This window comes from Haliaeetus albicilla, chromosome 8 (assembly GCF_947461875.1).
Source record: "Haliaeetus albicilla chromosome 8, bHalAlb1.1, whole genome shotgun sequence".
In the NCBI taxonomy this organism is placed as follows: Eukaryota; Metazoa; Chordata; class Aves; order Accipitriformes; family Accipitridae; genus Haliaeetus; species Haliaeetus albicilla.
The window spans coordinates 43,478,119-43,497,111 of record NC_091490.1 but is presented as its reverse complement, the minus strand read 5'-3'; the positions used below and the strand labels follow the sequence as shown (position 1 = coordinate 43,497,111).

General features: G+C 68.3%; 2 protein-coding genes across 5 annotated transcripts; one reads left to right on the top strand and one right to left on the bottom strand.

The window, feature by feature from the left end:
- Window positions 1–135: 135 nt before the first annotated feature.
- ANO8 (anoctamin 8) lies at window positions 136–12,371 on the bottom strand. 3 transcript variants are annotated; one of them, XM_069790499.1, is made up of 18 exons: window positions 11,968–12,370; window positions 9,020–9,130; window positions 8,718–8,850; window positions 8,492–8,630; window positions 8,100–8,196; window positions 7,600–7,716; window positions 7,395–7,522; window positions 6,991–7,152; window positions 6,640–6,792; window positions 6,438–6,564; window positions 6,289–6,344; window positions 6,123–6,197; window positions 5,719–5,862; window positions 4,673–5,344; window positions 4,385–4,576; window positions 4,171–4,302; window positions 3,708–3,818; window positions 136–3,577 (listed from the first exon to the last, which is right to left on the bottom strand). In XM_069790499.1, the coding sequence occupies exons 1-18, from the start codon at window positions 12,065–12,067 to the stop codon at window positions 2,900–2,902; spliced, it is 3,327 nt and encodes a 1,108-aa protein (XP_069646600.1). In that variant the 5' UTR covers window positions 12,068–12,370; the 3' UTR covers window positions 136–2,899. The 3 variants fall into 3 exon arrangements, with proteins under 3 accessions (XP_069646600.1, XP_069646602.1, XP_069646601.1); XM_069790501.1 differs by having other exon boundaries at window positions 6,991–7,173; window positions 11,968–12,346; XM_069790500.1 differs by lacking the exon at window positions 5,719–5,862 and having other exon boundaries at window positions 11,968–12,371.
- A 2,334-nt stretch (window positions 12,372–14,705) lies between these two features.
- Window positions 14,706–18,120, top strand: GTPBP3 (GTP binding protein 3, mitochondrial). 2 transcript variants are annotated; one of them, XM_069790495.1, is made up of 9 exons: window positions 14,718–14,924; window positions 15,564–15,799; window positions 16,138–16,224; window positions 16,343–16,545; window positions 16,661–16,733; window positions 16,831–16,974; window positions 17,117–17,282; window positions 17,394–17,672; window positions 17,775–18,120. In XM_069790495.1, exons 1-9 carry the CDS (start codon window positions 14,887–14,889, stop codon window positions 18,004–18,006), a joined length of 1,458 nt encoding a protein of 485 aa, XP_069646596.1. In that variant the 5' UTR covers window positions 14,718–14,886; the 3' UTR covers window positions 18,007–18,120. The 2 variants fall into 2 exon arrangements, with proteins under 2 accessions (XP_069646597.1, XP_069646596.1); XM_069790496.1 differs by having other exon boundaries at window positions 14,706–14,924; window positions 17,542–17,954.
- The last annotated feature ends 873 nt before the right edge of the window (window positions 18,121–18,993 follow it).

Below are 18,993 nucleotides of genomic sequence, written 5' to 3'. Positions count from 1 at the left end.
TAGAGGACTGTGAAGGGTGACAGCATCCCTAATGTCCCCTCCACCTTCCCCGGGGACAGGAGACCCGAGACTTGTCCCCTGAGCAGATGTGCCCTGCAAGCCGCTGCGGGCAATAATTTAGCCCACACCTCAGGCTTGTTGAAATATATTTTTATTGCATTTCTGCAGGTTTTACAAAAATATGACAAAATAAATTAGAAAGAAATAAATAACCCCCTTAGTTTCTTTTTAATTTCCAAAGAAATAAAACACAGCAAGGAAAAAAAAAAAAGCCTAAAACAACCTAACTCTTCCCTCCTTTGTACAGTAACTGCCTGGAAGAGTGAGATACCAGACAGGCGGCCGCTTGTAGAAATACTTTGTATAGAGAAATGTTTAAAAATGCCCTGGACTTGCGGGGTCCTGGCAGCAGCGGGACCCTGCCCTCTCCTCTGGCAAGCGGTGCAGGAATAGATGGTACCAGGACTGTTACTCTCAGGAGGGAAATGGGATAAAAGAAACTCCCTTTAAGACCAGCATGTGTTCAAGAGCGGCAGAGATGAGAGCTGGCCCCGACCAGCCAAACCCAAGCAGAGAAACTAAATGAAACGGAGAAAGGGAGAGCGCTCTGTCCCTCTGCCTGCGGCCCTGCCTGATTTTGGGATGTGTGCAGGCAGGGCAGGCAGAGCAGCCAGGTGTGGGGTGAGCTCTGTAGAGCCCTGAGGGCCAGGCAGCTGTGCAGCAGGGGTGGGTGTTTTGGGTTACCTGGTACCCCCAGCCGGGCTGGGGTCTTTTTTCCTGCCATCACTTAACATGCAGCTGCTCCTGCTCCAGTGCATGGCCGTGCTGGTCTCGCTGGGTTTCTGAGGGCCCGTGTGCCCCAGTTTCCCAGCACCACATAGCACAGTGCTCCCTTTTCCCTGCCCTCGCCCCAGAAATCTCTCCCTCATCCTCTGCTCCTCGCACCCAGGAGAGGGCATGGCTGGTGTGGGAGGGCGAGGGGGGACCGCCGGCCCAGTAAGCCCCGGGGAGAGGGCTCTGCCCGACCTCCACGGCTGTCTGCGGGGAGCCAGCCCTGGCCCCTGCGGTCTCAGGGACAGCAAAGCTCAGGGCTGTCCCCAGCTGCTGCAGGGGTCTTGTCCCCCGTGGTGGGGACGGTGCCCTTGGCCCTGGAGAGCATCTCCCTGCCTGCGCTGGACCATTGGCAGCACCTCGGCTCCTGCGCTGGCTGAGCGGAGCAGCAGATAAAGCCTTTGCCCTCTCCTGCCCTTATTGCTGTATAAAATGGCTTGATTCAAAGACAAAAAAAAAAAATTACATGATGTGTGGAAAGAGACAGGGGGGGAAAAAATACAACCTGACGTGTTCTACAGCCCAGGCCTTGGGAAGAGAGGGGTGCGCAGACCCCGCGTGACCGCCTGGGCCTGGACCAGGCACAGTGATGGGGCGGCCACCCGGGCGTCCCCCCGGCTCCCGGCAGCCCCCCGCCTCTCCCCGGCTTGCTTTGGAAATGGTTGGTGGCTGGTGGGCAGAGAGCGGAGCTGGTGGTGAGGGACAGGAGGGAGCTGGCAGGGCTGGATGTCCCCAGCCAGGTCACCAGTGGGCACCGTGTTGGGGTACCACCACCCTGTCCTAGCCCCTAAAGCGAAGCAGCACCGAGCAGAGCCACTGAAAAGCGAGGAGCAGCTGTGTTGCAGCCCCCTCCCCGCACAGCCAGAGCGAGGATGGCAGCTGTTAAAGCACTAAGACTAGACCCAGCGATGGCAAAACCTTCGCCCTGGCAGAAGCGAAGCTGCTCCCACCCCCCCCACCCTGCCCTTGCAGAGACCTTGTGTTTCCCCCCCACCCAGCCCCGCTCCTTCTCCCGGGCTCCGGCACGATCTCCGTCTGTGAGTGTCTTATTGCAAAATAATTCCACGAAATAAGAAAGTGGAGAGGGGAAGGGACTGTCCCGGCTCGCGTTGCAGTCGCTGGGGCTGCTGCCCACACCTGGCCGGGCTTTGCCAACCACGGCACCGGTGCCAGCTCTCGCCTCTGCTGCCTCGAGCCGTCAGACGAAGAAGGGGAGAGAGTCGCTTGCGTTGGGTTTTGTTTCAGTTTTAGTGCAAGAAATGCTGCCCATGCATGGGAATCCAGGTGGCTGGAGCTGGCCGCTCACCCCCCTCCCTCCCGGCTGTCCAGGCTTTGGGCAGGAAAATGTCCCGGTGCTGGGAAGGAATCCACGCAGAGGCTGCCGGGAGCAGGACGGAGCAGGGCACGGCCCTGTTGCCGGTGGGACCCTGGGCGATGGCTGTATGATGGCGGGGGCTGTAGGCACGGGTGAATCGGGCTCCTCTCGCCACTGCTCCTGCGAGCGCCACAGTCTCGTCCCTCCACAATCAGAGATGTGGTGCTGAGCCTGGCGGGTTGGTCCTGGTGGATCTGGCAGCACCAAGCTCCTGTGTCTCCTCAGGCTGGACCGCGGCATCTCCCTGTGCTGACTCCTCAGGGTGGTGGGTGCGGTGCTGGGGGCCGGGACCCTAGGTTTACGGCGCGGAGCCAGACCGGGGCATCTCCCACCCGTGAGCGTGCGGAGGAGCACAGGAGGGAAACCTGTTGGGATGCTCCGTCCAAAGCTGCGGCCAGACCGACGGCGCTTTGCTCAGGTGTCCTTGGTGCAGGATGCGGCTGGTTCCCCGCCAGAGCTGGGGCCAGGGCGGCAGCGGGTCCCAGCAGAGGGGCTGGAGGGACACGAGGGGACACGGCAGAGGGGGGACGGTGCAGAGCGAGGGGCCAGCGCTGGCACCCGGTGGGCTCAGCCCAGCCCTGTGCTCCCTGCAGCAAGGGATGGCGAGGGGAGGCAAGAGGGTGACGATGTCCACGGCTGCCTGAAGAGGGGAGCGGGCAGCCCCGCTCGCTCCCGCTCCCCCAAAAGGTCTGGTTAGAGTTTATAGCCCCCGCTCTCCTCCTCCGCCCGGCTCTCCGGCTCCTCTCGGCCCCCCTCCTCTGGCACCCCATTGAGATGGGACTTGCTGGGGACCAGCCGCTCGCCCGTGTCCGCCGAGGGGCCGGGCCGGGGCTGGGGGGAGGCAGTGGCTGCGGTGCCGTTGCCCCCGGCCCCTTCGGACTTGCCAAAGTTGAAGAGCTTGCCGGGATTGAATGGCTTGGTGGGCGACTGGACCTTCTCAGTCCCTGTGTCCCGCTTAGTCTCGGGGGATTTCAGGAACTTGAAGCTGAGGAAGCCAGGGAGTTTGTTCTCACTGCCGGTGGGGGACTGGGGGGACCTGGCAGTGGCCGTGCTGCCAGCCCCGGTCCCCCCGGAGAGGAATTTGCCCTGCAAAGGGATGATCTGCTTCAGCTTCATCACATTGTTAGTGGCCAAGAGGGAGCTGGGTCGTTTGGGCTTGTCGGAGCCGTGCGAGGTGCCCCCGGAGCCCTTCCCTTTGCTCTGGCTCTTCTCGTGGGCCGGGTCCTGCCCGGCGGCCTCGGGCTTGGCCTCGTCACGGCTGGACTCACGTTCCTTGCGGGCTTGGTACTCGGCGTGCCGCTGCCTCTCCTCCTCCTCCCGCTTGCGCCGCTGCTGCTGCTGGAAGTGGTGCTGCGCCTGCCGCTCGTGCTTCTGTCAAGGGGGAACACGTCAGCCCTGGGGACACCTTGGGGACGCCCGGGGAAGCCCACCCGCCCCAGGGGTGGGGGTGTCCCAGCTCCCTGCTGGGCTCCAAGGAGGGTCCCACCCCGGCATCACCTACCTTAAAGGCCTCGCGGCGCTGGTACTCCAGCTTGGCCATCTCCTCGGCCACCCAGGCAGGGATGTCGGGGATGGCCACTTGGATGATGTACTTCAGGAACAGGACGAAGTGCTGCAGAGGGAACGTGGGTCCGGCTGAGCATCCCCACCCCAGCCCCGTGGGCACCGCTGTCCCCTCCCAAAAGGCACCCTGCAAGGAATGGGGGCTGGAGAGACCCTACAATAACAGCCTGGGGGATTCTGGGCCCCATTGCAGTGCCTGGCAGCACCCAAAACCTGCAGGGAGGTGCCTGGGGTTGCAAGGGAGGGTTTAGGGCTGGGACCCCATCCCTCAAGGGGAAGGTCTGCGGGACCCCTTGGCTGTCTGAGCCAAGGCAACACCTTGTCATGTACCGGGAGACCCTACAATAACAAATAACCACGGAGCGGGCAGCGGGTACAAGCCCCGGGCGCAAGCGCTGTACCTCCAGCACCACCACGGAGATGATGGCTCCCTCAGGGCTGAGCCAGGGGAAGAGGCGCTGGAGCTGCCCACACTGGGCAATCAGGTAGCAGTTGACCACGATGGCCAGGACGCCCATGGCCTCCATCACCTTCTGCAAGAGCGATGGTGCCGGGGATGAGTGTCCTGGCCAGCCACATGCCCCACCAGGCACCCCCCCGTCACCCCCAACCCACCTGCCACTGCCCGATGCTCTCGACCCGCTGGCCGAAGGGACGCTGGAGCCCCGTGCACAGCTTGAAAGCATCGCTCCGGATCTCGATGATGTTGTTCACCAGGGCGCACATGGCAGCCAGGGGAAAGGCGGAGGAGAAGAGCACCACGTAGCCGAACTGGATGAACATCTCCTGGTAGTCCTGGAAGGTGTCCTGGGGAGGAAGAGGAGGAGGAAGAACATGTTGCAATGGGACTGGTGGGGGCTACACTGCACCCCACCGGGGCCGTGCCCTCCTGGGGCCACTCACCTCATACTTCTTCATGCAGCTTTCCACCTCCGCCTGCGTCAGCTGCGTGGAGTAGTTCTCCTCCGGTGGGTCAATCCACGACGCCCGGTTGCGCCTCCGCCCTTCCTCCTCACCATCCTCCTCCTCCCGACTCTCAGCCGTCCGCCTCCTCCGGCCAGCCCGTGGGACCACCGCCGGCTCTGCCGCCTTGACCGGGCTACCGGGGGGACCTTCGGTCTCCTCCTCATCCTCGCACAGCTCAAAGACGGACGCAGGGTCCATGCCCTTCTCCACCATGGTGGGGCTGCCCTCCTCAAGAAAGCTCTCGTCCTCGGGGCCCCCGGGCTCTCCGCCGCGCCGCTCCGCCTTCTCGATGAAGCTCACCTTCTTCAGCTTCAACCCGCAATCCAGGGCGCTCTCCTCCTCCGAATCCGACTCGCGCCGCTCTTCCTCCTCCTCCTCTTCCTCCGGCACCCCGCAGCCCCCATTCAGACACTTCTTCTCCCCCCGTGACCCCTCGGGGGGGGCTGGGGGGTGGCGGTGGGGGGCGAGCAGATGGAGGACGGCGTGGGCGAGCTGGCGGAGGCTGCAGAGGTTGAGGTCCCCCCGGCGCAGCCGGCGGTACAAGTGGGGCTGCGACACCTCCCTGACGTTCTGCAGGAACTGGCGGGTGATGAGCAGCGTGGCCAGCATCTGCGCGGGGACACGGGGTGCACGCTGTCACCCAGGGAGGGGGGACAGCACCTGGGGTGGGGGGGGGGTGTTGTGTGTCCCTGCATCCCCATCGCCTGCCCCCCGCGGGGTCCCTGCTCCTCCCCATGGCCGTGCTGGTGGAGCAGGACACCTAAGCCTGGTTCCCCCCCCGCCTCCTGTGACCCCCCCCCCCATTGGTGACAAGTGATGGGATGGGACCTCAGCGGCACTAGAGTCGCATGTGCCACCGCCAGCCGGAGCAGAGCCGGGGCTGGGGACACCCGTGTCCCTCCCGGGGGCAGCGGGGGTCCCGGGGTGGGGTGCAAGGGGTGGGGTGCGGGGAGATGCCCGGCCCCCCCCCTCCCCGCTCCTACTTTGGATACTCCCAGTCTCCAGCAAAAGCCCAGGAGGCCCTTAAAGAAGATGAGAGAGAGGTGGAGGTGGAGGAGGATGGAGGGAAGGAGAGCGTCTTTGAGCTGACGCACGAGGCTTTGGGAGAGAGAGAAGATGAGCAGGAGCTGTGGAAGGGACAGAAGAACAGACAGACAGACAGACAGAGAGAGACCGTGAGCAGGAGCAGGAGCTGGGGACCCAGCGCAGCCTCCGGCCAGGAGCACAGCAGCCAGGGACTGTGGTGGGGGCATGCGGGGACACCGGCCCCCCGGGAAGGCGCGGGGGGGACGGTGGCAGGATTGAGTGGAGGACATCCGTCTGTCTGTCCGGGCGATGCCAGAGGGGGCTCAGGCCGGCCCCGCCGCCCCCGGGCACGGCCCCTTACCTCCTTCAGCCGCTCCATGTCTTTGAGGTAGAAACCGATGTAGAAAAGACTCAGGTATGAATTTACAAACTGAAACTGCGGGAGAGAGGGGGGTGAGCGCGGGGTGGCTGCCGGGACCCCCCCAGTCCCCTCTGTCCCCTCCTGGGGCCACCCGGCCCCTTCTCACCAGGACGATTTTGATGATGAGGTGTTTCTCGTAGGCACTCTGCAGGCGGTAGTTTTCTGCAAAGCAGAGGAGGGGGGTTCAGGATGGGGCTCGGGGGGTCCCAGCACCCAGCCCTGCTGGGAGCACCCCCGGGTGCCACCCCCACGCACCCATGTCGTTCAACCAATATGCAATCTTCTTGTAAACCTCGTCGCAGGCGGTGACGATGACAGCCAGGACAATTTTGGGGAGGAAACGGATGATCCGGGGCAGCTCCTGGATGCTCAGCACAAACTCCTGCGGGGATGGGGACGGTGTCAGAGTCAGCACGGAGGGGGCTGGCAGCCCGGTGCGGGCAGGATGAGGACCCACCTGGAGCTGGAAGCAGCCCAGCATGAGGAGGAAGACGAGGGAGAGGCAGGCGAGGCAGACGGGGAGGCTGACCAGGCACTGGAAGAGCAAGCGCTTCCATGGTGGGTAGTAAAACTCCTCCGCGCTGGTCACGGGGCTGATTCTCTTAATGCCCTAACGGGGGGTGTGGGGTGTGTGGTGTGGGACATGGCAGCGTGTGACCCTCCCCATGGGATCCCTCCGTGACCCCAGCACTGGTGGGACCCGGCACAGACCCCTGCGGGTGGCTCGTCAGGGTCAGGGAGGGGCTCAGCTGGACCCCAGCCCCAGGGACCCCCCCCAGGCATGGGAACCCACCCTGCCAGGGCTTACCCTGAACTGGGGCCGGGGCTCCTCGATGGACTCGGCCGGGGTGTCCAGCGTCCCCCACTTGTAGGCGAACTCGGCCCCGCGGCGTTTCCACTCCTCGAGGAAGAGGGTGGCCCAGATGACGTTGAAGATGGCGAAGACCACGCAGCAGATGTCCTGGCTGGTCTGCAGGACGGATGGCACCAACTGCACCGGGGTCGGTCCCCTCCTGTCCCTGACACCCCCCCTGCAGCCCTGGGGAGCTGCATGGTGCTGCTCCAGCCCCAACACGGTGGGCTTGGGTGCCTCCCAGCTCAGCAATTGCAGTATTAAAGCATCACAGGGAAAGCCCAAAGCAAAGAGGGATGGACGACCCCCCCCATGGCCCCCAAATGCAGGGATTTACCCCATTTCCCCACCCCTCTCACCTGGTCGCTCTCAGTGAAGGTGTAGAGGATGGAGCCGAAGACGGCGGGGTACACCATGGCCGAGGTGTAGAAGCCCAGCCAGGCGAAGTACATGGCGATTTTCACCCCAAAGTAGTCGCAGATCTCATCTGTGGGGGCCGAGGGCGGCGTAAGCGGGGCTGGGACCTCCCAGACCCGCCCCCATGCCACCCCCTCAACACCTTACCTAGCGGCTGGGCCTCACAAACTGCCTGCACCCATGTCTTCATGAGCCGCTTGAGGATCCTCTGCTCGTGCAGGGGGAAGACCTGCTGGATGACGCCGCGGGCTGCCAGCTCTGGGACTGCACCGCGGGGCAGGGGGTGAGGGACGGGCTGCGGGGACGCTGCCAGCCTGCCCCAGCCCCCCCCATGGGTGTCCTCAAATGGCCCTGGTGTGGCGGGGTTTGGAGCAGGGACAATGGGGAGGACGGATTTGGGGTGACCGTGGTACGTCGGGGGCTCTGTGCCCATACGCGGCACTGCCCGGCCACAGCACGGCACAGCCACCACGCACCCACCACCCTGCCTGGCACACAGCCCCGGGGATGGGGACACGTGGTGACAGGGGACCCTTGCCGGGCTTATGTCCCCCAGAGCCACCATGGCACGGCATGGGCACGGGATGGGGCAGCGGGGTGGCGGTGCCGTGCCGTGCCGTACCGCGCCACGCCATGCCGTTACTCACTGATGGGCTGCCCCTCGAGGAAGTGGATGTTGTGCAGCGACTCGCCCTGCTTGGCGCGCAGGTTCTCCAGCCAGTACCTGATGATGTTTTGCCGTTCCTGCGGCACCGCAGTGGGGTTGAGCCCTCGGCAATGGTCCCACTGCCCGGTCCCCGGCCCCTCTCCTGCCACACCTGCATCCCCAGCCCCTGCCACCGTCCTGTTCCCTCCCCAGATCCGCCTTGTCCCCAGTTTGGGGGATGGCTGGATTGATCCCCAGCTGGGCTGGGGCTCCCTGATCCCCTTCTTCACCTGGGGAGGGGGAGAGGACATGCATTCCCTGCCCCATGTCCCTGTCCTGCATGCCCACATCCCTGCATCCCCGCCCCATGTCCCTCGTCCCCCCGCATCCCACCTGAGAGGTGAAGAAGTAAAGCTCATTCTCAATGTTCTCGTAGATGTAATCCTCCTCGCAGGAGAAACTCCGCATGCCTCCACCGAATTCGGCTTTCACCGGCTTTCGCAGCCCGATCTCATCGGCCCCACGCAGCAAACTGCAGGGAGAGGGGACACAGCTGGGGACATAGCTGGGGACACAGCAGGGGACACAACGGGGACTGGGGATGCAGCCAGGACCCTACCTCTCGTAGGTGGCGGTGACGAAGAAGGCGTAGACACGGGTATGCTTGTGGTGCCGGACCTGGACGATGAGCTCAGGGATGCCAAGGCGGATGTGGTTCAGGAGCCAGAGCAGCGTGTGGTCGTCGGTGGTGTCTGGACGGCACCAGTCAGCACGGTCCACGACTCCCAGCACAGCCCATCTCGGTCCCCATCCCTCCCCACATCCCCCATCCCCGCTGCAGCTCCGTGCCGCCATCCCGGTGCTCCACACCGGTGCCGTCAGCCCTGGCCCCCACCCCGCGTACCCTGGGCATCTCCCTACCGGGGAAAGTCATGAGCACATCGCAGTTCTCCGTGGGCACCGTCTTCATCCAGGCCTTGTGGGACATGATGTAGCGCCCAGCCTGGAGCAGCCGCTTCCCGAAGAGCTTATCTGCCGGGGAGAGGGAGGGAGGGAGGGAGGGGGTCAGCAGCCGCGGGACCCCGTGGAGCACCCCCCCCACCCACAGCCCTGGGAACCGGACCCCGAAGCACCGAGGACTCAGCTGCCGGCGCCATGGGATGGGTGCGGGGAACCCCGGCATGTCCCCGGCGGTGGCCGTCCCCAGCAGTGGCCATGGCAGCAGGTCACGGCCCCGCTCGTGGTGACGCTGGCCCTGGCTCACGTTTCTCCTCCGGCAGCTCAGGGTGCCCAAAAAGGCCCCGACAGCTGCCGGGGAGGAGCCGGCAGCGTGTCCTGGCATCCCTGGGGTGCTGGCTGCCACAGGATGCCCTGGGGTGCCCCCCTGCAGCCCCCCCAAACCCCTCACCTCTGCCCGCAGCCCCTCGGCGGGGCCGGGATCCGGCAGGGCCGCGGCTCCGGGAGATGGGAAACCGCAGGAAAAATAGGGAGAGCGAAAAAGCAACCGGTCTCCATGGAAACCCGGGGAGGCCCCGTATTGCCGCGGCGAGGCGGGATGGGGACAGTCCCCAGGGTCCCCTCATCACCCCTCGGTGGGAGCTGGTGCAGGGACACGGCCCCTGTCCTGCTGCGGGGTGCTCACGCCGCGGGGACACGCTGTCCCCTGTGCCCAGCGTCCCCATCGTGCCTGCCGGGGACAAGGTGCATCCCAAAATGCTGCCCGGAGCTGGCAGAGAGGGCAGGATGAGGGTCCCTGACGGTGCTGGAGTGGGTCCCCCCACCGGACACCATTTGTCCCTGCCCCACACCAGCAATGCGCCCAGCCACCTCTCTGCCTCAGTTTCCCCTCCTAAGCCAGGGCGGCAGAGCCAGGATGGGGTGGGTGGACCGATGCCCAGGGGACGTCACGGCCTCTCCGGCTGCCCCAGGGCTGGGAAGGTCCCGGGGCTCCGGAAACACTGCTGCACACCTCACAACCGGACCTGCCGGCCCCGAAAAACAGGAAATGCCAAACCTGCTCCGGCAGCTCATCCCAGGGGATGCACCCCGGCTCCAGGCACCCCCAGACCCTCCTGGGCTGGGGGAGCAGAGCAGGGCCCCGCCACCAGCCAGGCTGAGACCCGACAAATTCATTGCCTGAATCGCCGTCACCAAGGGGCCGTGGCGCCGGGCTCTGAAAGGCCGCCCTGTCCTGGCACCGTGGGCGAAAGCCGGGGACGGCGCCAGGCTGCCAGCCAGCCGCCCCCGAAGCGGGACCCATCCTGCACCCCAAGGCACATCCCGCATCTCAGGCCCAGTGGGTGCACGGTGCTGGTGGTGGTGACTCGGCCGCGCTCGCCGGGCAGCTCGCCGACACCAGTGGGGTGAGCTCACCCACCCTGAATTATTTACACCCTGCCGGGAGCAGTGTAACCCAGCCGGCAGTGCGGGCAGCGGGGTGGGGGCACCACGGGGGCCCAGCTGGCAGGCACGGCCGGGCAGCGGCGGAGGCAGCCGGCGAAGCCTGCACACGCGTGTGTGCCAGCGTGCAAACCGGGGCAATGCTGGGTGGGCGCCCACCCCGAGGCCTCGGCTCCGGGTGCAGGAGGATTTTTTCCTACCCAAGGTCACGGGAAAAGACGTGGCTGAGCCGCAGAGGGGTCCCCAACACCGCTCCTGCCCCCCCAACCTCGTCTGGGCACGGGGGGCCGGATCCTGCCTTCACCCCGCTCCGGCCACAGGGTCCTTCTCGCCCCGCTGCCAGCGAGAGCGGCCCCCAGCCCCCTCCCAGCACCCGGTGCCATCACCAAACCTGCACGAGGGGTCCGCCGGTGGAGCGCCAGGATGGAACCCCGCAGCATCCCAGCCCACGCCCGAGCCCTTGCGTCCCCCTCTTCCCCGCTCGTCCCCGCGGCCACCCGCTCCCCCCCGGCACGCCGAGGCCGTGCCGCTCACCTTGGCTCTCTGGGATAAGGTCACGGGAGCTGCAGCGTGCCGGGGACGGGCACGCCGCTGCCCCGCCACCGAGCGGAGCCCGCGACCGCCGGGGAAGGAGGCATTCGGGGGAGCGGCGACACCGCCTGCCACGGGCGGCCGCGTCCCGGGGGGGACACAAAGTGGGTCACCCTCCCGCAGGCAGGAGTCCTGCTCGGCCGCACGGCAGGCAGCAGGCCCTGCCTGCGCTGCCTTGTCCTGGGGACCCCAACCCAGCCGTGGCCATGGGGACGTCACCTGCCGCCGGGGCCACAGTGGGGGGACCCCAACCCCAGTTTGGGGACCCCAACACAAAGCTTGTGTCCTGCACCCGCTGCCCAGCTCTGTCCTGGGGGGGCAGGCAGCCGGTCTGGGTGGGGGGGGCATGGGCCTGTCCTGGGGGGGGGCAAACGGACCTTTCCTGGGGGCTGCATGGCCCGGAGGTGACACGGGGGGGTGCGTGGACCCTGTGCTGGGGAGGTCACTGCTACATCCTCCGGGACACAGACCTGTGCGTGGACCCCATCCTGGGGGGGAGCACGGACCAGTCCCGGGGGGGGGGACAGGCACAGCCCCGATCCCCTGGAGGACCACAGCCCCCCCGGGCGTGCAGGGATGGGACCCCCGGGGGGGTGCAGGGAGGGCACGGAGCTACCCTGGGGGGTGCACGGAGCCCTCCGGGGTGTGTGTGTGTGGGGGTGTGTGTGTGGATGTGTGTGCTCAGATTCCCCCCCCCGGGGGCACGGCCCCCCCACCCCGTCCCCGGGGAGCCGCATCCCGCCGACATCCGCATCGAGCCGCAGGGAGCTGCCCCCCCCACCTTCTCCCCCCACCCAGCAGCCGCCGCCCACAGCCCCGACCCGACCCGACCCCCCCACCCCGGCGGCGGGGACCGCTCCCGCCCGGTGCCACCTTACCCAGGACGCCGGTGGGAGCCGCCGGTTCCGTTCTTTCCTCTCCGACCGGGACCCGCCGGGGTCGGTCGCCGTCCTGCGCTGTTACCGGCGGCTCGGGCATGGTGCGGAGCTCCGCGGCGGCTCGGCGGCGGGGATCGGTGCATGGGGCCGCCGGGGCTCCGGGCTCGGGGCCGGAACCGGGACCGGGACCGGGACCGGGACCGGGGCCGGGACCGGGGCCGGTGCCGCCACCGCCGCCGCCGCCGCCGCCGGGCGGGAGGAGGGACAAAGGCGGCGGAGCGGAGCGCCGCGCTCCCGGCCCCTTTAATTGTCTGGTTGGCCGCCGTCTCCCCAGCGCCGGTCGCACCGGCCACGCGTGTCCGGCCGCGCCCCGTGGGGTGGTCCTGCGGGGAGCGGGGGGGGCGGTGGCTCACCCCACCCCACCCCACCGGGGGGGGGGCACGGAGCATCTTGACCCCGCGGGGCTGCGTGTCACCAGCATCCCCCCCCCGGGGCTGCCCCACGTCCCCCCCGAATCTGCCCCCCCCCCCGGGGCTGCCCCCTGTATCCCCAACCCCCCTCTACCCTGCCTGCCCCCAGAGCTGCCCCCTAAACCCCCCCGCCCCCCCCCCCCGGGGCTGCCCCATGTCCCCCGCACCTCCCCCATCCCCCGTGTGTCTCCCCCCTCCGTGTCCCCCCCCCGGCCCCGGCACGACGCCCAGCCCCGCGGGTCAGGCTGTTCCCTGGGGCGGGCCGGGGACGGGGAGGGTGTGTGGTTTTTTTGGGGGGGGGCAGGCCGGTAACCCGAGCGGGGCTGCACGCTGCCTCCCTGACCTTTCGGGAGCCCTCCTCTGCCCCCCCCCGCCCCCAACCCGGCCCCCCTCACTCGGACGACACCCCCATCCAGCTCCCCCCCCCAGGACCGGAGGGTCTTGGGGCGCAGCGCACATTGGGGTGGGGATGGGGGGGTACCCCGGTGCCAGGTCCCTTTCGCCCCCCCCCAGCCCTCCCCCCCCCAGCTCCGCGCACGCCCGCGGCTATTTTGGGGCAGGGGCTGGGTGCCAGCGATGAACGGTGCCACAAGGAGCCGTCCCCTCTGCTGGCATCTCTGCTTCGGCAGCTGGGGGGGGGGCTGGGGGACACACACACAGGCTGGCACATCTCCCAGGCCAGGCCTGGCCACTGTCCCTGCCTTGGCTGGGCACGGGTGGGGTGCTCCCCCCCCCCGCCGCTCCGGCAGAGCCTGAGCCCCCATGAGACCCTCGTGGAACCCCTGTGGGTCGGGTCCAGCTGCTGGGTGGGGAGGAGAAGGCTGAGCTGCTCAGAGCTGGGGGGTGAGGGGGGGGCACAAGGAAAAGCTTCTGCACCCTACGGTGGGGAGGGGGTCTGGGCTGGCCTGGTCACCCGGGGGCTGACCCCGGGGCTTTGCAGGGGGGTGCAGGGCTGTGTGCGTGGGGTGTGTGCACCCCAGCACCCCAAAAGCCCCCCGGGAAGACCCCCCCAGCCCCAGAGCTGGGGCCGTTCCCTGCTGCAGCCCCTCCTCTGGGTTCCAGTCCCTTATCCCTGACCCACAGAGCGGGGGGCGGGGGGGGCAGCGGGTTCGGGGGTGTCCGCAGGGATTTAGCAGAGGCAGCAGCATTGAGGGGTGTCCAGCATCCCAGGGATTCCAGCATCCCTGCCTGCATCCCTGCCTGCATCCCTGCCTGCATCCCGGCCATGCTGCTGCTCGCTCCTCCCTGCTCCGGCGCCTTTGTCTGCATGGCCACCCCCCGTGTCCCCCCCCCGCCATCACCGCATCGACCCGCAGCCTTCCCCAGGCCCTCAGCCGACCCCAACCCACTGCATACTGAGCCGAGATTTTGGGGGCCGTGGGGGGAGACCCCCCAGAACAGGTGGGACCCCATTGTCCTGCCTGCTCGTACCCCAACCTCTGGGCATCGGCTGGCTTGTATGCCCCCCCCCCAAAGCCTTGGGCCCTGAGCAGGAGGGGATGGGATGGGGACAAGGATGGGAACCCCCAGCCCCGGGCAGGGATGGGGGGGCAGGATGGGGGGGGGTTGGGGGGGCAGGATGGGGAGCGGGTACCGCGCCGTGATGCTGCTCGGGGAAAATTTCTATGGTTCACGGAGCAGCGAGGCCGCGGGCGGCTGCGGGCCCCTCCCGGTGCCCACGGCGGGGGGGGGGCAGCTTGTGGGAGCCCCCAGGCCGCAGGTCAGGAGTCAGGCCTGGCCCCCGCTGGGGGGTGAGACCGCCGGGATGTGGTGGGGGTTCCCCAGGGGAAGAGCAGCTCTAGTTTGGGTGGGTGCAGAGCCGGGGCTAAGTCACCTCGGGGTGTGGGGGTGCCCAGCGCAGGGACACCCCCCCCAGGGTGAGCGGGGGACCTCAAAAATCCCAAATGCTCCTGGACAGCCTGTGTCGGGGGGGGGGGCCAAGGGAACCTCCACCCCCGCGGGACGGGGACACCAGTGGGTGCAGAGGGGATGATAAGACAGGGACGGGGCAGGGCTGGGCTCTGCCATGGGGGGACACGGGTGCTGCCCCCCCCCGCCCCGGACACGGAGACCCCCCCAGCTCGGGGTCCTGCGGTGCTGGGGGTTATTTTTAGGGTGCAGCCGGGGGTCGCGGGTGTCCGGCTCCCGCCCGGCCCCGCACCCGCAGGGTTGCACCGCAATCCCTGGGGGAACCCCGCGGGGGGGGGGATAGGGAGGGAGCGCGGGGGGGGGACACGGGGACGGGGACGGGGACACGGACCCCCACGATCCGGCCGGGCGGAAGCGCTCGGCTCCTACCGAGCTTCAAGCGCCGCGACGTCCCTCCTGGGGGACTGACCAATCAGAAACGGGATCTCCCCCGTGAAGCCCGCCCCTCGTCGGAGCGCTGGCCAATCGACGCGCGAGGATGGGCGGGGCGAGGCGCCCACGCTGAGGGCGCCGGGGGCTCATGGCGCTACGGAGGGCGCTGAGCGCGGCGGGACGCAGGTGGGAGCACCCAGGGGTGGGGGGACCCCGGGGTGGGGGGCACCCTGGACTCTGGGGAGGGGGTGCACGGGAGGGGGTGCGCCTAGGGGTGGGGGTACCTTGGGGTAGCCGTGGGGCACGGGGACGGGGAGCGCTTGGGGAGGGGGTGCACCCTTATTTTTGGGGGGGGGGTGCAGAGGGAAAGGGGGCTGCACCCTGATGCCTTTGGGGGTGTGTGGGGTGGGGATGCACCCCAGAGGGGAGGGGGTGTGCAGGAGGAGGGGGTGTGTGGGGGGGGCTGCACTTTCAGGAGTGGGGGGGAGATGCGGGGGGGGGGCTGCGGGGGGAGAGGGGTGCACCCCTGCACCCTGCCTGCCCGCCCTGGGCCTGGTGGGGTGCACGGGGAGGGGTGCAAGCTGGGGTGGGGGAGTGTAGAAAGAAGGGCTGCACCCCTGGCCCTTGAGGTGGGGGAGGGGCATAGGCAGGAGGGGTCTGCACCCCAGAGCCCAGTGGGAGCCCCCTTGGGTCTGTGGGGTGCAGGGGGAGGGGTCCCGGGGGGTAAATGGGGGGTTGCAAATCCCTGCACCCTCTCTGGCCCATCTGGGGGGTGCGGAGAAGGGACCCCTGCACCCCTTCTCCGGGCTGCCTACCCCCTCGCAGGTGGGCGCAGCACCTGTGCACCGCGGCGTGGGGGGACACCATCTTCGCCGTCTCCTCGGGACACGGGCGCTGTGGGGTGGCCGTTATCCGTACCAGCGGACCGGGCAGCCGCGGGGCCCTGCAGAGCCTCACCGGGCGCCCCGAGCTGCCCCCACCCCGCGTCCTGGCCCTGCGACGCATCCGAGACCCCGCCACCGCCGAGCCCCTGGACCGCGGCCTCGTCGTCTGGTTCGCAGGTAGGGCTGACATCGTGGCTCGGTGCCCGGTGGGGGTCTTGGTGCCCGGCACGGCCCCTCTCGGCTTCCCCGGCACCGTGAAGCCGGCTGAGTGCGGATGCCGGTGGGGATGGTCCTGGGTCGACGCTGGCCCCTGTGCACTGATCGTATATAGCTGCAGTACAGCTGCTAGCAGGGGGTCTCTCCCGACCCCCCCCCCAAAAAACCCCTGGGGGGTCAGAGGCATGCATGATGCCACGGGAGGGGAAGGGATGGGGTACGCCGGATCCAGCCGGGGGGGCAGCTCACGGCGGTGGGATCAGCTGGTGCCCATCCAAGCCGTGCCCCCTGCTCCGCAGGTCCCCAGAGTTTCACCGGGGAGGACTGCGCCGAGCTGCACGTGCACGGCGGGCCGGCGGTGGTGAGCGGGGTGCTGCGGGCGCTGGGTGAGGCTCCCCCCGTTCCTCTTCCTCCCCCCCCTTCCCCTCTTGGCTCCTGCTCCCTGGGGGTGCTACCGGAGGGTACCTCCAGCTCAAGGAATGGGGCTCACCCCGCGGCTGGCAGGGCGCTTGCCCGGGTTGCGTCCCGCCGAGCCCGGGGAGTTCACGCGACGAGCCTTCCGCCGCGGGAAGCTGGACCTGACGGCGGTCGAGGGGCTGGGGGACCTGATCCGGGCAGAGACGGAGGCCCAGCGGCGGCAGGCGCTGCGGCAGATGGAGGGCGAGCTGGGACGGCTCTACCAGCGCTGGAGCGAGACTCTCACCCAGGTAAGGGTGTCGGGGTGTGGGCTCGGATCCGGCCGCCTTGGTTCCTCCGCTGGTGCCTGGTGGCTTGGGGACATGGGGCTGGGCTGTCCCCACCGCCCCCCCCTGCACCGCCCAGGCTCTTGCCCACCTCGAAGCCTACATCGACTTCAGTGAAGATGACAACGTGGAGGAAGAGGTCTTGTCCCAAGGTGAGGGCTGGCAGGGTCGGCGGTGGGACTCGGACACCCTGTCCCTCCTGTCCCCCCACCACCACCATGTCGTCCCCCCCCGGCTCTTTCCCTGCAGTGGATGCCACCGTGCGGGAGCTGGAGCAGGAGGTCGGTGCCCACCTGCAGGACGGGCGCCGCGGGGAGCTGCTCCGCGGTGGGGTTCACGCCGTCATCGCCGGCCCCCCCAATGTGGGCAAGAGCAGCCTGCTCAACCTGCTGTGTGAGTGGGGCGCAGGGGGGCTGCGCACAGCCTGGACGAGGTTCCCCCTCCCCATCGGTGGCTGCCGTCCCCGATGCCAAAAGGGCAGGGGGGGTCCCTGGCATCGTCCCCTGAGCCCTGTGTCGTGTTGTTTCCCCCCCAGGCCAGCGTCCAGCAGCCATCGTGTCGCCGGTGGCGGGGACGACGCGGGACGTGGTGGAGGTGGCGCTGAACGTCGGCGGTTACCCCTTGGTGCTGAGCGACACGGCCGGGCTCCGCGATGCCACCGACCCCGTCGAGCAGGAGGGGGTCAGCCGCGCACGAGACCGGTGAGGCTGGGGGAGGCCGGGCTGGGGGTAGCCCCCACCGTGGGGGCTGGGATGACTGGGAGGCGGCAGGATGCGGCCCCTTGCCCTACCCTGCCGCCCCCCACTCCTCAGGCTGCAGCAAGCAGACCTGGTGCTGGCCGTGCTGGACGCTGCGGCGGTGCCCGCCGAGCCGGCTGGGCTGGGGGCTGCCCTGGGGTCCCTGCTGCCCCCCACTGCCCCCCCCTGCATCCTGGTGCTCAACAAGGCCGACCTGCTGCAGGGGGGCGGAGGGACCCTACGCGACGCCTGCACCCAGGGAGACCCCCTGCCCCCCGCCGCCCTCCTCTCCTGCAAGACAGGCGAGGGGCTCGACCACCTCCTGGAGCTGCTGGCACAGCAGCTGGCGCGGCTGTGAGTGTGTGGGGGCACGGAGAAGGCGCGGGGACGTCGGCCACCCCGTCCCAGCTCGGAGGGGTGCTCCAGGCTGGTTTCTCCCTCCTCCCCGGCCCCCAGGTGCGGAGACCCCCTGGCAGGCTCCCCCAGCCTGACGCAGAGCCGGCACAGCCTCCACTTGGGCGACTGCGTGACGGCGCTGGCGCGTTACAGCCGGGAACGCCGGCAGGACCTGGGGCTGGCGGCCGAGCAGCTGCGGTTGGCGCGGCGGCATCTGGGCCGGATCACCGGCCACGTGGGCGCCGAGGATGTCCTCGACATCATCTTCAGGGACTTCTGCATTGGCAAGTGAGGGGTGCAGCGAGGGGGGGGTCCCCTGGCTGCGGTGCCACCGGCGTTGAGAGGACTGCGAGCAAGGGGAGCTTTTGGCTCCGTCCTGGTATTAAACCGTGGTGCCTTCGGCGGCTTTGGCATCCTTCCCCCTTTCTGGTCCCCGACGCTGCGGGGCTCGGCGTCCCCGTGCTGGGCTGCGGTGTTTTCCTGGCCGGGGGGGAGCGTGTCCCGAGCCCCAGGCATGGAAAAAAACACTGGGAGAGGCCCCGTTTCCTGGCCAGGAGGACAAACAAGGAACTGGAGTGTCTGGAAGGGAAAAGCCACCCGGGGGCTTCCCCCCTGGGGCATCCCCTCCCGTGCCGTGGCGTGGGAGCTGTGGGACTCAGCATCCTGGCGGGTCTGTCCCAGCACCCCGAGTGCACTCCCAGCCCCGGTGGGGGTCTTGGGACCCCTGGGGCACAGCCCCAGTCTGGGGAGCCATGGGATTCCCCCCAGGTCTTGCACCCACTTGGCAGCTTTGAGGGCTGCAACCCCAAAGGTGGGGGCTCCCCAGGGACCACCCCCCAACCCCCCAGTTGGGTCTCCCAGGCTCCGGAAGCGCCTGGTGCTCCGAGATTATTTATAGCAGAGCTCCAGGAAATCCTCTGGCAGCGAGCGGGTCTCCCCGGTCCCACAGCCAGGCTGCGTGGGGGCAGCTGGGACAGTGGGGGAGTCCCTCTGTCACCCCCCATCCCACCCCGGCACCATGCTCTTCCAGGGGCTGGGCAGAGACTGGGTGGCATTCCCATCCTCCGGCAGTGGAGGGTGGCAGGAGCATGTGGCTGCCTGTATCCCGGGAGGGATGCAGCCTGGGGGACCCGAATGGGACCTGGGCGGGGGAACCCGTGTGGGATCTGGGGGTGCTGGATGGGGATGTCCCGGGAGCGCTATGTGCCGCTGATGGGGTGCTGGCAGGGGATGGCGTGCGGGCAGCCCGACAGGCAGGAAAAGCTCTTTCAACAGGAAG